The sequence below is a fragment of the Pygocentrus nattereri genome, chromosome 20, assembly GCF_015220715.1.
Source record: "Pygocentrus nattereri isolate fPygNat1 chromosome 20, fPygNat1.pri, whole genome shotgun sequence".
NCBI classification, from domain to species: Eukaryota; Metazoa; Chordata; class Actinopteri; order Characiformes; family Serrasalmidae; genus Pygocentrus; species Pygocentrus nattereri.
The window spans coordinates 18359853-18374692 of NC_051230.1; the positions used below are offsets into that span (position 1 = coordinate 18359853).

The window sequence follows — 14840 nt, forward strand, 5'->3', positions numbered from 1 at the left end:
CCTTTTCAATCATTATTCAATTGAATACACTACAAAGACAAGATATTTAATGTTCAAACGGATAAACTTTATTGTTTTTTGCAAATATTCACTCATTTTGAATTTGATGCCTGCAACATGTTCCAAAGAAGTTGGGACAGGGGCAACAACTGGGAAACTGGGAAAGTTGAGGAATGCCCAAAAAACACCTGTTTGGAACATTCCACAGGTGAACAGGTTAATTGGAAACAGGTGAGGTCATGATTGGGTATAAAAGGGAGCATCCCTGAAAGGCTCAGTCGTTCACAAGCAAGGACGGGGCGAGGTTCACCACTTTGTGAACAACTGCGTGAGCAAATAGTCCAACAGTTTAACAACGTTTCTCAACATGCAATTGCAAGGAATTTAGGGATTTCATCATCCATAATATCATCAAAAGATTCTGAGAATCTGGAGGAATCTCTGCAAGTAAGCGGCAAGGCACAAAACCAACATTGAATGCCTGTGACCTTCGATCCCTCAGGTGGCACTGCATTAAAAACCCACATCAATCTGTAACGGATATTTCCACATGGGCTCAGGAACACTTCAGAAAACCACTGTCAGTGAACACAGTTTGTCGCTCCATCTACAAGTGCAAGTTAAAACTCTGCCAGGTAAAATGAAAGCCAGATATCAACAACACCCAGAAATGCTGCCGGCTTCTCTGGGCCTGAGCTCATCTGAGATGGACTGATGGAAAAGTGTCCTGTGGTTTGACGAGTCCACATTTCAAATTGTTTTTGGAAATCATGGACGTCGTGTCCTCCAGGCCAAAGAGGAAAAGGACTGTCCGGATTGTTATCAGCGCAAAGTTAAAAAGCCAGCATCTCTGATGGTCTGGGGGTGTGTTAGTGCCCATGGCATGGGTAACTTGCACATCTGTGAAGGCACCATTAATGCTGAAAGGTACATACAGGTTTTGGAGCAACATATGCTGCCATCCAAGGTACGTCTTTTTCAGGGACGTCCCTGTTTATTTCAGGAAGACAATGCCAAGCCACATTCTGCACGTGTTACAACAGTGTGGCTTCGTAGTCCAGACCTGTCTCACATTGCCTGCAGTCCAGACCTGTCTCACATTGAAAATGTGTGGCACATTATGAAATACGACAATGGAGACCCCGGACTGTTGAGCAACTGAAGTTGTACATCAAGCAAGAATGGGAAAGAATTCCACCTACAAAGCTTCAACAATTAGTGTCCTCAGCTCCCAAACGCTTATTGAGTGTTGTTAAAAGGAAAGGTGATGTAACACAGTGGTAAACATGCTCCTGTCCCAAATTCTTTGGAACATGTTGCAGGCATCAAATTCAAAATGAGGGAATATTTGTAAAAAACAAAGTTTATCCGTTTGAACATTAAATATCTTGTCTTTGTAGTGTATTCAATTGAATATAGGTTGAAAAGGATTTGCAAATCATCGTATTCTGTTTTTATTAATGTTTTACACAACGTCCCAACTTCATTGGAATTGGGGTTGTAGATCAGTGAGTTAGCACAGTAACCTGATCATCGTAGGTTTATTCATAGCGAGCACTGGTGTTGCAAAGGAAAATTCTGGGGCCGCAGAGGGAATTTGTGTTTGAGTATGTTGAAATGTTGACTGTGAACATTTCTTCCTGTAATTGTGTGACAGCGCCTTATACTGCAGGGGCAGCACAAGCTGAAACTAGGATAAGCTGCTGCTCTGTGGCTTCATCTCTGTTAAATATAATCATTAGAAAGTGCAGGTGAGTTAACATAGTGGTCATCCTATTTCATGTTACAGCAAAACTGCAGCTCCACCGATGATTCCAAGGGCTGATTCTGATGCCCCGCTCTGAAGGGAAGCTATAATGTCCTCATAATGTAGCAAATCCTAAAGAGTGCATCTCTGTCCATTACTGCATAAATCTAAGCACAACAAAACCTGTCAGACTGTTTCTTGCACACAGCTAAAATAACTGCGATTAGCAATTATGTAATTACCTGATTTTTGGAACCTTTTCTGGTACATTTATTTTTAAGAATGTGTGGCATCAGGCCAAGGTTTTCATATAAGGCCATCTCTAAAGAATCTGTACTGCAGGAAGCAGGTTATGAATCAGTGCACAAAAGAGGAATGCACTGCCTCTCCTAAAAAAGACATGCTCCTCAATAGTTTTTATGGATGTCAAGCTAGTATCTTACATTTGGCCCACGGCATAAACACATGGACACTGGCTCCTCTGTCTGCTTTTCCATGAAAAACATCATTAGACTGACATGGTCAATGACATGAAATACACATAGGAAAATTTTAACTGTCCAAACCATGTCCAACATGTCGGTTCTGCAGTGCCTAGACAAGATAAGAATGTCCTGCACATCTTGAGGTCTTTGTGCTCTAGGGGTAGGAGTGGTCAAGTCTAATACTGGCCACCATTATGAGTATATGAATAAAACAGACATCAGACTTGAGAAAAGAACTGGACACCACTTCAGCTAGGCCATAGGTTTATCAGTACACCATGTGAAACACTATGCTGAACGATACTGAGGGACAAAAGTTCAACTGCAGTAATTTAGATTTAACTTCAAAGTAAATGTGTTGGGCTCAAAGCATTTAGAGAAGTGGTAAGGACTGGACATGCTTCAGATTATTAGTCTTATTATTAGCTGAGTTATATTAATTTGACATTAATCTCAATTTAAAATACGCATATAACACAAAATGTAGAAGCTGATTTGTAGAAAAGTCTGGTAAATAATATTGAGAAACACTGCAGTATATCAGGTGTTTGTAATAATTACTGCAATATTTGTAGAACATCCAGATAAACTATTCCAAAATGCAGCGAATTCTCACTCTAGCAATGAAAAAGTGAACATTGATTAGCCAATCTTGGCTGCATGACATGCATAGAATACCATACTGTAATTATACTGCTGTGTGTTGCAACTGCAATATATTAAAACACCTCAGTCAACTGTTGATGTGATATCAACAACTGACCTGTCTAATATATGACCAGAATGATTTCATCAAAACATCTGTAGCTGTTTGGGATGCTCACAATGAACCATTCAGTGATTTGGTGATATATGGTTCAATAAAATGAACAGCCAGTCAATCTATTATTTCAGCATTAACACAATTTAGCTACCTTCCTTCAGCTAAAGATGTATTTTGATAAACTGGCACAGAACTTCCTCTGTCCTGACAGAGCTCCGTTAAAAGGCTTGCACCGCAGACATTTCTTTTTCTCCCTCTAATGGAACATTTTTAGACAGTGAACAATTGCAGGATATTGTTCTCATTAATAGAAGGCTTTGCCAAGACACTTCTTGCCTTTGGTTTGGCCTGAGACATAGCATTTGCATCCTTTCTCTCTCCCTTTAAACAAATCTCACCTTAAAACACACCTCGTTCTCAGTCAGCTGCTTCTTGAAAGAGCAATGCCTTGCATACTAAGGACGCCTCTGAAAAGAGCACGGCTTCTGCGGCCTCAGCATGTAGATGATTAGCCTCCGCTCTGGTTTTCACATGCAGGACGTTCTGCCAGAGACTCATGGTAAAATCCTGAGGCATGCACTCCTGTTTGGGCCCCAGTACTGAGTGATTCTCCATTGTTCTCCAGGGACCTGGAGATTCTGGCAGCCCGAAAGGGAAGTTTTTGAATTCCTTGCTTCCACCAGCTCCATGGTGCCTGCACCTTCCGATTGCAAATGGGAAGTGTTGGCATCGGAGAAAAGGCTACAACTTTAGAAAGCACAAGGATAATTACATTTGAGCTGAGAGAATTCAAACTCAAACAGTGTCGTAAATGAGATTAGCAACTGCCGTGGGCCACCCTGTAAAGGCTGAAAAACTGATTTAAAAGTCAGAAGTGTTGGTCAGATTTCATGGACGTTTTTCAGACCATGTCATACGTCTTAATGTATTGACGTCACTGGCACGGACACAAAAAGAGGGTCCAGCTTGCTGTTCAGGTCTCAAAAAAAATAATAATTCGACATTATACTGATGAAAATATGATGAGAATAGTGGACAATTTGCTTAACATCCTCAGAAGACACAGCCTTCACTAAGTTTTGACTTGAATACTCATTGAATACTCTTTCAATGCACTTCAATGCACCTGCTGGTGGAAGGAATCTGAAGCACAACTGATTTTGTAAAATGTTCTTAAACGTGTGTTATTGCACAATTCCACCAGAAAGGTTAAACAATGTAGCTTTAAATTATACATGTTGTTGTGGACCTATTTCCATGGTATTCAGAATCAATATAGCGAAGTAACAGAAGAACTCTTAGGTTCTCTAAACCTAACAAGGTTCTCTTTTAACTTGTCATTTCTGACAAGTTCAACAGCACGTAATTACTGTGTCTACATTTGTGAAACTTTCAGCTCACGCCAGCTGGCAGCATCTGTTACACTTGCTAACAGGCTATAAAGTTCTGTAACACAATACAAAAATCTGGAAGCACACAGATGTGTGCATTTTTTTGTTAAGAAACTGGATGTACAAGATGTTCAGTGCAGACCTACATGTGTGGAACTGACAAAATATGAATATAAACCTATTTAAAGCAAAAAACAGAGACCACTTTTTTTTCCATTTATCAAACATGGGCAACCTGGTTTTCACATCTAAAAGGAGGTTTCAGCAACCGAAGTTAATACTAAAGCTAACGGGAACAAAGGAAAAAATATCTTTAATAGTGTTAAACATGACATTAAATATGTATCATGTTAGACACAATATTAAATGTTAGGTAGTACAGTTAATTTAAACTTTAAATACATCAATTTAAAGTTTAGCTTACTTCATAGACTGTTAATAATTTTCAAAGAAAACCTTTTCAGCTTCAGGCATGAAATAAAAACAACACCATCCTTGAATGACATACACTGCTCAAAAAAATAAAGGGAACCCTTAAACAACACAATATAACTCCAAGTAAATCAAACTTCTGTGAAATCAAACTGTCCACTTAGGAAGCAACACTGATTGACAATCAATTTCACAGCTGTTGTGCAAATGGAATAGACAACGGGTGGAAATTATTGGCGATTAGCAAGACACACTCAATAAAGGAGTGGTTCTGCAGGTGGGGACCACAGACCACTTCTCAGTACCTTTCTGCTTTCTGGCTGATGTTTTGGTCACTTTTGAATGTTGGTGGTGCTTTCACACTCGTGGTAGCAGGAGACGGACTCTACAACCCACACAAGTGGCTCAGGTAGTGCAGCTCATCCAGGATGGCACATCAATGCAAGCTGTGGCAAGAAGGTTTGCTGTTTCTGTCAGCGTAGTGTCCAGAGGCTGGAGGCGCTACCAGGAGACAGGCCAGTACACCAGGAGACGTGGAGGAGGCCATAGGAGGGCAACAACCCAGCAGCAGGACCACTACCTCCGCCTTTGTGCAAGGAGGAACAGGAGGAGCACTGCCTTTGTGCAAGGAGGAACAGGAGGAGCACTGCCTTTGTGCAAGGAGGAACAGGAGGAGCACTGCCAGAGCCCTGCAAAATGACCTCCAGCAGGCCACAATTGTGCATGTGTCTGCACAAACGGTTAGATACCGACTCCATGAGGATGGTATGAGGGCCCGACGTCCACAGATGGGGGTTGTGCTCACAGCCCAACACCGTGCAGGACGCTTGGCATTTGCCAGAGAACACCAGGATTGGTAAATTCGCCAATGGCGCCCTGTGCTCTTCACAGATGAAAGCAGGTTCACACTGAGCACAAGACATCGTGGAGAGCGATCTGCTGCCTGCAACATCCTTCAGCATGACCGGTTTGGCAGTGGGTCAGTAATGGTGTGGGGTGGCATTTCTTTGGAGGGCCACACAGCCCTCCATGTGCTCACCAGAGGTAGCCTGACGGCCATTAGGTAACGAGATGAGATCCTCAGACCCCTTGTGAGACCATATGCTGGTGCGGTTGGCCCTGGGTTCCTCCTAATGCAGGACAATGCTAGACCTCATGTGGCTGGAGTGTGTCAGCAGTTCCTGCAAGATGAAGGCATTGAAGCTATGGACCGGCCCACTCGTTCCCCAGACTTGAATCCGATTGAGCACATCTGGGACATCATGTCTCGCTCCATCCACCAACGCCACGTTGCACCACAGACTGTCCAGGAGTTGGCGGATGCTTTAGTCCAGGTCTGGGAGGAGATCCCTCAGGAGACCATCCGTCACCTCATCAGGAGCACGCCCAGGCATTGTAGGGAGGTTATACAGGCACGTGGAGGCCACACACAATACTGAGCCTCATTTTGACTTGTTTTAAGGACATTACATCAAAGTTGGATCAGCCTGTTGTGTGTTTTTCCACTTTAACTTTGTGTGTGGCTCCAAATCCAGGCCTCCATTGGTTAATAAATTTGATTTCCATTGATGATTTTTGTGTGATTTTGTTGTCAGCACATTCAGCTTTGTACAGATCAAAGTATTCAATGAGAATATTTCATTCATTCAGATCTAGGATGTGTTATTTGAGTGTTCCCTTTATTTTTTTGAGCAGTGTATTTCTTCTTAGTTTAATAGCTCTAATTTGCTGCCACTGCCATTCTCACTGTAGGTTTGTTCTGAGGAGTTTTTCCTTCACTTGAAGAAAGAAGTAGTGTTTAGAGATTACTGTAACTGACAAAGCTTTTTTTGGTCATGTGTCTTTTGCAAATGAAGTGTTAATTTTTAAAGACCTATCAATTGAAACCATCCATTGAAACGAGTAAAAATAGTTTTTCTATGGCATCTCCCCAAGTATTTTTGGCACAAAAGTGTAGTAGTAAAAAAGACATTGTTAACTTTTATCTCCAGCATTGGTCATTTCTGACTAATCTGAACTGTGTATCAAACAACAAACATAAAACTTATACAACACTGAAAAAAACAACAAGCAACTTTAAAAATCCAGCACTTTGTTTTTCTGCTGCCCTTTTTAGGTTTCGGTCAAGAATGTCTATTAAGATGCATTACTTGCTGAGAGTTAGTACTTGGAAGAGCAGGTTCTTCATATTAAGGCAGTAAGGCAGCATACATCTAAACATGCTTCCTACAAAAACCTCAACAATTTCATGTGCCAAACCGCATAAAGCATTTCCATATGGCACAATCCTGTGGTACAAACTACAGAAGACAACGCATGCCTTTGCACTAGTCCAACACAAAACATCCTTGAAGAAGTGTTGGGAAATGTGGGAAAGTGGTTAAAGGAAATTTGCTGGAGAAACCATCAATGAGAAGGCCTCTAAAAAATGAAAGCAGAGCAGAGATAGTGAGTGTGTCCATGCAGACAAAGTAAGTCTGTAGGAGACTTAAACAAAAGCTTCTTGGGATGATGTTTCAAGAGAATGCTTAGTGGAAACGTTATCAGAGTGAATGGTCATGTGAGAGAATTTACAGTACCCAGTTTATACGTATGCATGTGTCTATATTGGGTGGACTGTTGGGAAAAGAGCAGGCGGTGTGGGAGTGTGGTTGGACGGGTGTGTCTGGTGCTCAGAAGCCTCCGTCACTTCCAACCACTTCCTCCAGTGTAACCTAGCAGAGTTCTTTAGTACGCAGCCAGTGTGGTTTCTTGGACCACATGCCGAACACAAAAATAGCCAAAAATTCACAAAGAAAAAACAGCTGAAGTTGGTATGTTACTATGCACTACCATCTTGTAGCCCACTATCACAACACAGGCCTGCTAAATAAGGCAAACCTGAAGAAAGGACCTGTCTTATATTTTAGTCAGAGCGGTTTCCTTCGTAAAACCAAAAAGTCTACCAAGAATAGCTACTCAACCGATCTACATTTCTGGTCGCCACATTGCACAGTGTAGATCTAGAAAATATGCAGATCAGTGGTGGAGCTATGCTCTTACACAAGGAGGGTCTCGGTAGTGGGCCCCATCACTGTAATACTCCATAGCTGTGGGGAGGTCGTTTGTGTGTGAGGGGAGTACTTATTTGGAAATAACCAAAACTAATCAGAATGCCAGGAATGCCATTATGACAGCTGGATAATAGCTTTTAATAAATACATAATAATAATAATAATAATAATAATAATAATAATAATACACTTCTGGTCTGTACTTTGGCACAATTACAAATGCAAGCAATAAGCTACATTAATAATAGATAACAGATGAGTCGAGCATCACTGTGGGTTTTTCTGCACTGGAAATGCCCATGTTAAAATTAATTACTTCAGCGAAGTGAAGAACTTCAAACACACTCAACATTTACACTTAAGTAAACACACTGTCAGATTCTGAAATGGGCTATTTTGTGTTTTGTGGCTAATTTTTTGCTACTCATGAAGTTGCCTGATAACTGTTCTTAAGTTTTTACTGATACATGGTTCATGTAGTGCTGTCATCAGCTGAATGTCTGCAGCCAAGCACAGAAGTTAAATCAGCACAAATGTTTTCATAGTGTTTCCATTGATAACACGAATCTTCCGAGTTGTACTGAGTGGTACTCAATTTACTGCAAGCTGCTGCCACAAAATATTTGAACAGTCACTCATGTAACTTTAAGCACTTTGAGCACTCAGAAAGACTTTCACCCAAGCGGAATAATGTGACACAAAAGCACAAGCAAAAAAAAACAAAAAAACATCTCTGTTACTGAAAACAATTCTTAATGCATTTGGTGTGGTAACACTTACTTAGTTGTTTTCATATCTAGCCAGGTACTGCCTACTATCTTGCAGCTTCTCACAATGGGCCTCATTCACCAATATTTGTGTGTTCTTGAGAAAGGTCCTTAGAAAAACTGTACGTCAGATTCATGATGTGTTCTTAAACCACAGAACTGTTGGCACCTTTGTGCTCTTAACCATATGTAGATTCTGTTCTTACCGAAGACCAAATCCAAAGTAAGAAAATAATGGAGAATGTCAGAATCTTTGTGAAAACTGCATAAGTAGGTTTTAAGAAGAAACCTCTTCTTAAGAATTATTGGTGAATGAGGCCCATTAAGTTCTATTTCCTCACCATCTGAGCTGTCTCCAACCTCCCTCTCACATTTCCAACTTTCTTCATGTTCACTTTCTTGTCTGACGAACTGTCTACCTTTGTCTTGGTCACTCTCCTTTTGGCCATTAGAATTTGAAGCTAAAGTTGCTGGTAACAGTAATCATGACAGCCCTGCAGTAGGTAGGGAAGGAGTGAAGAGGCAAAATGCAGATGTTGCTCTGGATGCTGAAACCATACTGCGAGGAATGACAGAGTAATAGTGATGGCAGAAGAGCAGGACAGTGGGGAGACTGAGAAGCATGCAAAAACACACACATATGGGAAAATGGGCAGGATGTTACTTGTTGATTTGACAGAGACCTAAAGGCAGAGGATGGTAAAAGAGCTACTAACATAGTTTGACAGATGCCCCTGAGAATGCAAGCGGATATGAAAATAATTCTGAAGGACTGAGCAATTTTAGCCATTTTTTATTACTGGCTATGGTACACGTAGATGATATGCATCTCTTTTTTCATAGAAAGTAGCATTTTCTTTTGCACAAAATGTGGAAAATAAGAGCAACAGAGCATTTGAATCCCTAGAAAAATTCTGAGCAATAGGCAAGCACTCACATGTATTACCTGTCACTCTTTAGCCATTGCCATGTGAAATCAACCAAACCAAAGTTAAAAAAAAAAAAAAAAAAAAAAAAAAACTAACTAGATTCAACCCAACATACTGAAGACCAACCCAACATACACCCAATTTAGGGAGTCTAGACAACAAAAATCACCATTAGCTATGGAACCTTCTATGAAGAATGCAAAGCTCACAAACCCATTTTCCCACTCTCCCAAAAGTTAGGGATCACCGTAAATTATTTAAGAAATGATCCAACTCAGTTAAAACATTTACTGTAGTTGCTTTCCAGCCTGTGACCCAAATAAGAAGACTCTGTTACTGACATGGGCCTTTTTGGGTGTTGTTTTTTGGGATGAAAATTGTATTTACCTCTTCCTGAAGTACTGAAGAATGACAAAGTGAAATTCTTCTGCATCTGCATATCTGGGAACGTGTTCCAGTTATCTTACCCAGACTTAAACACAGGTGTCTGCTTACATACTCTCATTTAAAAAGAACAAGTGCACTAGGGGCAGTGCCTAAATCTGGATGTCTGAATATACAGAAATCTAAAAGTAACGGGTTTCGATTTTCCTCTTTGTCCAAGAATTAATACTCAATCGTCTGCTTCTGTAGTATTTTGAAGACAGATTACACCCGATGTGCTGTCATCTGATAGTCAAAGTCATTTGATTTTGTACTAGTTCTGGTTCAGGTTCTGAGCTGTCTCGTCCCATCCCTGGTGTACACCTCTGCAGATTTGTGAGATGTGTAGTAGAAATTGTGGACACTGTGGCCATGAACTCCTTCTTTGAGTCTTGACACTGATACATTGACATGTATCTTTGCAATAGTATATATTACTCATTATGTGCTTATCTTACAACACACTGCTGACATTTCCCCAGTAAATACTCTGTCTTACACCTAATATTAATGAGGGAGAAAGCTGTTTCCTCGTTTCTTTTCCATAGCAATCTGAGCCTGGTATTCACAACCTGGCATTGTGAAGTTCAATTAGGTCAGCCAGTCTATGGCCTCTGAGCCGCTGCTTTACTTGCACTTGGTAAAAAGATCCTTTTCAAAGGCCTGGAAAAAGGCCTCGTCCCATCTGATACACTGACTGGTACAGAAAGACAGAGAATGACGTCAAAAAGTTATCTGCAAGTCTAGAAAAGGTGATAGGGTACAATTCTATTAGGAATCATGGAGAATTGTAGGATATTGTTAGCAAGGCAAACAACAGCTTGAATGAACACACATGAATATTGAATGAGAAGCTGGATTAGAGGTAAGATTGGGAACACCCACGTTAAGGTTCACTGCCATTGCGCTGTGTGTTAATGACTTATATTCTAAGTGAGGTGATAGAATCAGGGCAAGTCAATGCAAGGGGATGGATTTTGAATAATTCAATTGTTGACATGTAAACAAAGTGATTCAGAGTGGTCTGATGTGAAATGCACTGTAGAGAAATGTACCAATATATAGCCACTATTATAGCCACTATCCAAAACAGCCAGTGATCCCACTGGGTGGATTTTAAAGAATCCTTTTAGGCTAAACTCTTCCACAGTGTCGTATTCCTAGCCATTGCATACATTCGCTTTCTGTAAGGTAGTTTTCAGAGGCATTAAAGAGGAATTCCACCAGTTTTTTAAAACCTCTGCACAGTGCAATTGCCGAGATGTTAACAATGCCATACAGAGTGGTCTGGTCTGAAATGCTTCATTGTAGAGAAACGTGACAATGTGGATTTCTCAGTGGTGGTGACAGGAACCAAGAGCAACGTTCACAGCACAAACGTAATGATTTTATTTTCAAAACAGTCAGTGAACCTACAGAAGCGTTCTGAATATTTGAATGCAACAGAGACGATGGCAAAACAGAGGTAAACCTGGATAAAACATGAGATTTATTGGGGACTATTCATAAAATCTCTGACTCCGGTTTCTCTACAGCAGACCATTTCACACCGAACCACTCTGGGTGACTTTGTTTACATCTCAACGACTGACCACTGTAGAAGTGTCGAAAAGCTGGTGGAATTGGTGGTTGGTTGGTGTAGTGGTTAACACCTCTGCCTTCTATACTGTAGACTGGGGTTCAATCCCCTACACTATACCAATAAGCATCCTTGGGCAAGACTCCTAACACCACCTTGGCCTCCCTGTGTAAAATGATCAAACTGTAAGTCGCTCTGGATAAGAGCGTCAGCCAAATGCTGTAAATGTAAAAACTCCCCTTTAGTCGTCTGGTTCCTATCACCACCACTGCAAGCTATCCCGACTTACAGTAAACAACTCTGAGTGACTTGGTTTACATCTTAATGATTTACTTATGCAGAGATTTTGCAAAACGTTGGTTCCTCTGCCATCTAAAGCTGTTTAAACATCATTTCACGAGTTGATTTCATTTCCACACAGCAAACGTACTCGACATGCAGTCTTCTGTCCAGTTCTCACTCCTCACTGAGGCAAGCCGTAGAAAATAACCAGCGGCTAAGCAGTTACCTTTTAACTTTAGTGCGTTTTCTTACGGCAAATGTTGCCACGGAAGCCTTTCTACAGCAAACAAAACAACGCGCACTAAGACAGAGCTCAGTAAGGACTCTGAAAATCTGTTTCCCTCCAGTTATTAGTGGAAATTCTGCTTTACTGCTCACAAACAGCGGTGACGCCCACGGAGAGTGAGACTGATCTCAGACCAGCGACCGCATCTGTTCTCACTTTATTCAGCTCACAGGTACGTTAACGTCAGCAAGCTAGTCGGATACGATCACCAACAGCTTCCAGGAGCATTTCTATGCAATTGTCTGAATTTCTGGTAAAAACAAAATAATAACAATAAACTAAAAAACTCACTGTGACAGTAAACCCGTTCAAATGGTGTATAAACGGCTAAGAAAACACGCAGCAGTAGCTGCATTTAAACTGAGGGTTAGTCAAGCCGAGCTTTGTTTATATAGTTAATGACTCGAAATCCGCACTTCAGCAACACATTTAAAGTCCTCTGCTCATAAAAACGTGTGGCGTGTGGTCACTTACTTGTGGCGTGTCCATGAAGATACTTTGTCTGAACTTCCCTCGCCGTATCTCCATTTCCAGCGCTGAACCCCGGGCGATGGTGGCTCTGGCTGACTGATTTCGGCAGAACATTCTGAAGACCAAACCGCTCCGACTTCGGGTCTCCTGAGAAAACCGAGGACAGTCTCCCTCTCTCACAGCTTTCCTCCCCTACCAGTGTTTTTCTCAGGAGTTCAGAAGATGGCTTTTCCAGTTGTTGCTGTGTTTTCGCCTCAGTGGTGACTGTTTTCCCCCTAAAAGGCCAAGCAGTGTTTTTATGTGTCGTTCCTGATGGTCTCTGGCATCAAACAGGCGACCACAACCGACACGTCCTGGCTCCGCTCTCATCCACAGTGAAGCGTGAGGGGAGTCCTCGCTGGGAGAGAGGCTAAGCTGTGTGAAGTGCGACCTCTGTCGGTGGCGCTGCTTCATAGCAACACTGCCGCGATCCTTGTGGGCTCTTCTCTGGATTTGGACGCTTCTTGGAAATTTCTCTGGGCTTAAAGACCAGGAGTGGTGGGCTCTGCTTCTATGTCAGACGTATATGGTGTACTAACATTGCTATACTGGTTGCTTTCTGTGTTGGTCTGTGGCCCTTACACCTCACTAAGGAATTCAGTCAGATGTTTCCACCCTGTTGAGAAACAACTTTAAGAAACCATTCGTACCTAAACCTAATGGTTTTGCTTTCTAATAGGAATAGAGACCACTAGATTCCTGTAGAATACCTTTAGATGCCGTTGAGTAACCATTAAATGCATTTAGAATCAGCCACTGGTCAATGTAGTAAAGGTGGACATGGAGATGGTTGGTGTAAAAGTAGAGGAGGCAGTAGATAGGGCAAGATGGAGGCAGATGATCCACTGTGGCGACCCCTAAAGGGTGCAGCCGAAGAAGAAGAAGAAGAATCAGCCACTGGTCACCTGTTAAACCATTAAGATCCTTTACATTGTGATAGTAACCTATTAAAAAAGACAATGTTTACATACATCGTCAAGCAATTCGGTGCTCAATAAACTGCAGTCAGTTACTACCTTTATTTTAGGGGACTTTAATTACTGCAATCAAAGAAGTTTACCCTGTTCTTCAATAGCTTATGTAAGTACTTCTCCACCTCATTCTCTCCACTTCCATTTCAGACTCAACCCCCAAACGCCCACTAACCCTAACCCCAGGTTCTGCTCTTTGTTTTCTCCTTTTGTTTTTTCTTTCTCTTCTCCCTGAGGGAATTCTCTATCCTCCTAAACGATCTACTTAGGAAGAGTTGGAGAGTGAAGCTGAAAGAAAAGAACTGGAGCAGAAGATTATCTCAGATTACAAGCAGGAGGGCAGTTTAAAGACTGGGAAATGTTTACTTATTTAAAATCTCAAAAAGAATTACAGCCAGTATGAATATGCAAAATACAATTAAAAGCCTATTTCAGAGACGGCTATAGATGCAAATTTGAATATACCAATCTCAGATTTGCAGGCTAACGCAGCTTGGGGAGAACCTGTTGCTTTTATTTGTAGTATAATTTCTTCTTCTGTCTTCTGTATTTCTTTCCTCTAACCATTTTGGATATCTAATATTAATATAGGGCCAAAATGAGCTTGTTAAGTTCATACTGATGCCTGGTGCGTTTGGTCTCTGATAGAGATCACAATTTTAAGAAGCTAAAATTTTGAATATTATTGGCCGATATAATTTTATCTGATCCAACATGACAAACTCCATGATCCATTGACTGATAAGACTGAATTATTACAATTCTTAATCCCAAATAAACATCTTCATTATGACATAAACCAGTTAGAAATGAATACATAACCTTAAAATAGTTAAATAACATGAAATCTAATAATGGTTAGATAAAAAAAGACAAGAGATACTATCAGTGCTTTGTTGGCTGTATTCCCATTGATGCTGATAAATCAATGGAAGACCAATATCAGCAGATTTTATTGGGCCCTATTTTATATGCTCATTAATCAAATCAAATCAATTACTTCCTCCTTTTTCGTTCTGAAAGTTAAAATGTTTTTTGTTCTGTATATTTGGTGCTACATATAAGGGTCTACTATTGTCACAGTTAAGAAAACATGTAAGAGGCCGGTAATCTGAGCAAAGGGATCATGCTGAGTAGTGGAGGCAGAGGCCCAGGGCTCAACACAATACTTCAGTGGTCTCTAAAGAATAGAATGTGTCTTATATTAGATGTTACTGTCTAT

General features: G+C 41.0%; 1 protein-coding gene across 2 annotated transcripts in view; it reads right to left on the minus strand.

The window, feature by feature from the left end:
* The window catches only part of rtkn (rhotekin), an 89677-nt gene extending 76685 nt beyond the window's left edge, over positions 1-12992 (minus strand). Inside the window, exon 1 of one of the 2 annotated variants that reach the window (XM_017695538.2) lies at positions 12612-12992. In XM_017695538.2, the coding sequence (XP_017551027.1) occupies positions 12612-12722 (111 nt within the window). In that variant the 5' untranslated portion in view covers positions 12723-12992. The remainder of the gene's footprint in view (positions 1-12611) is intronic. The other variant, XM_017695542.2, reaches the window with a different exon arrangement.
* Between the last annotated feature and the right edge of the window lie 1848 nt (positions 12993-14840).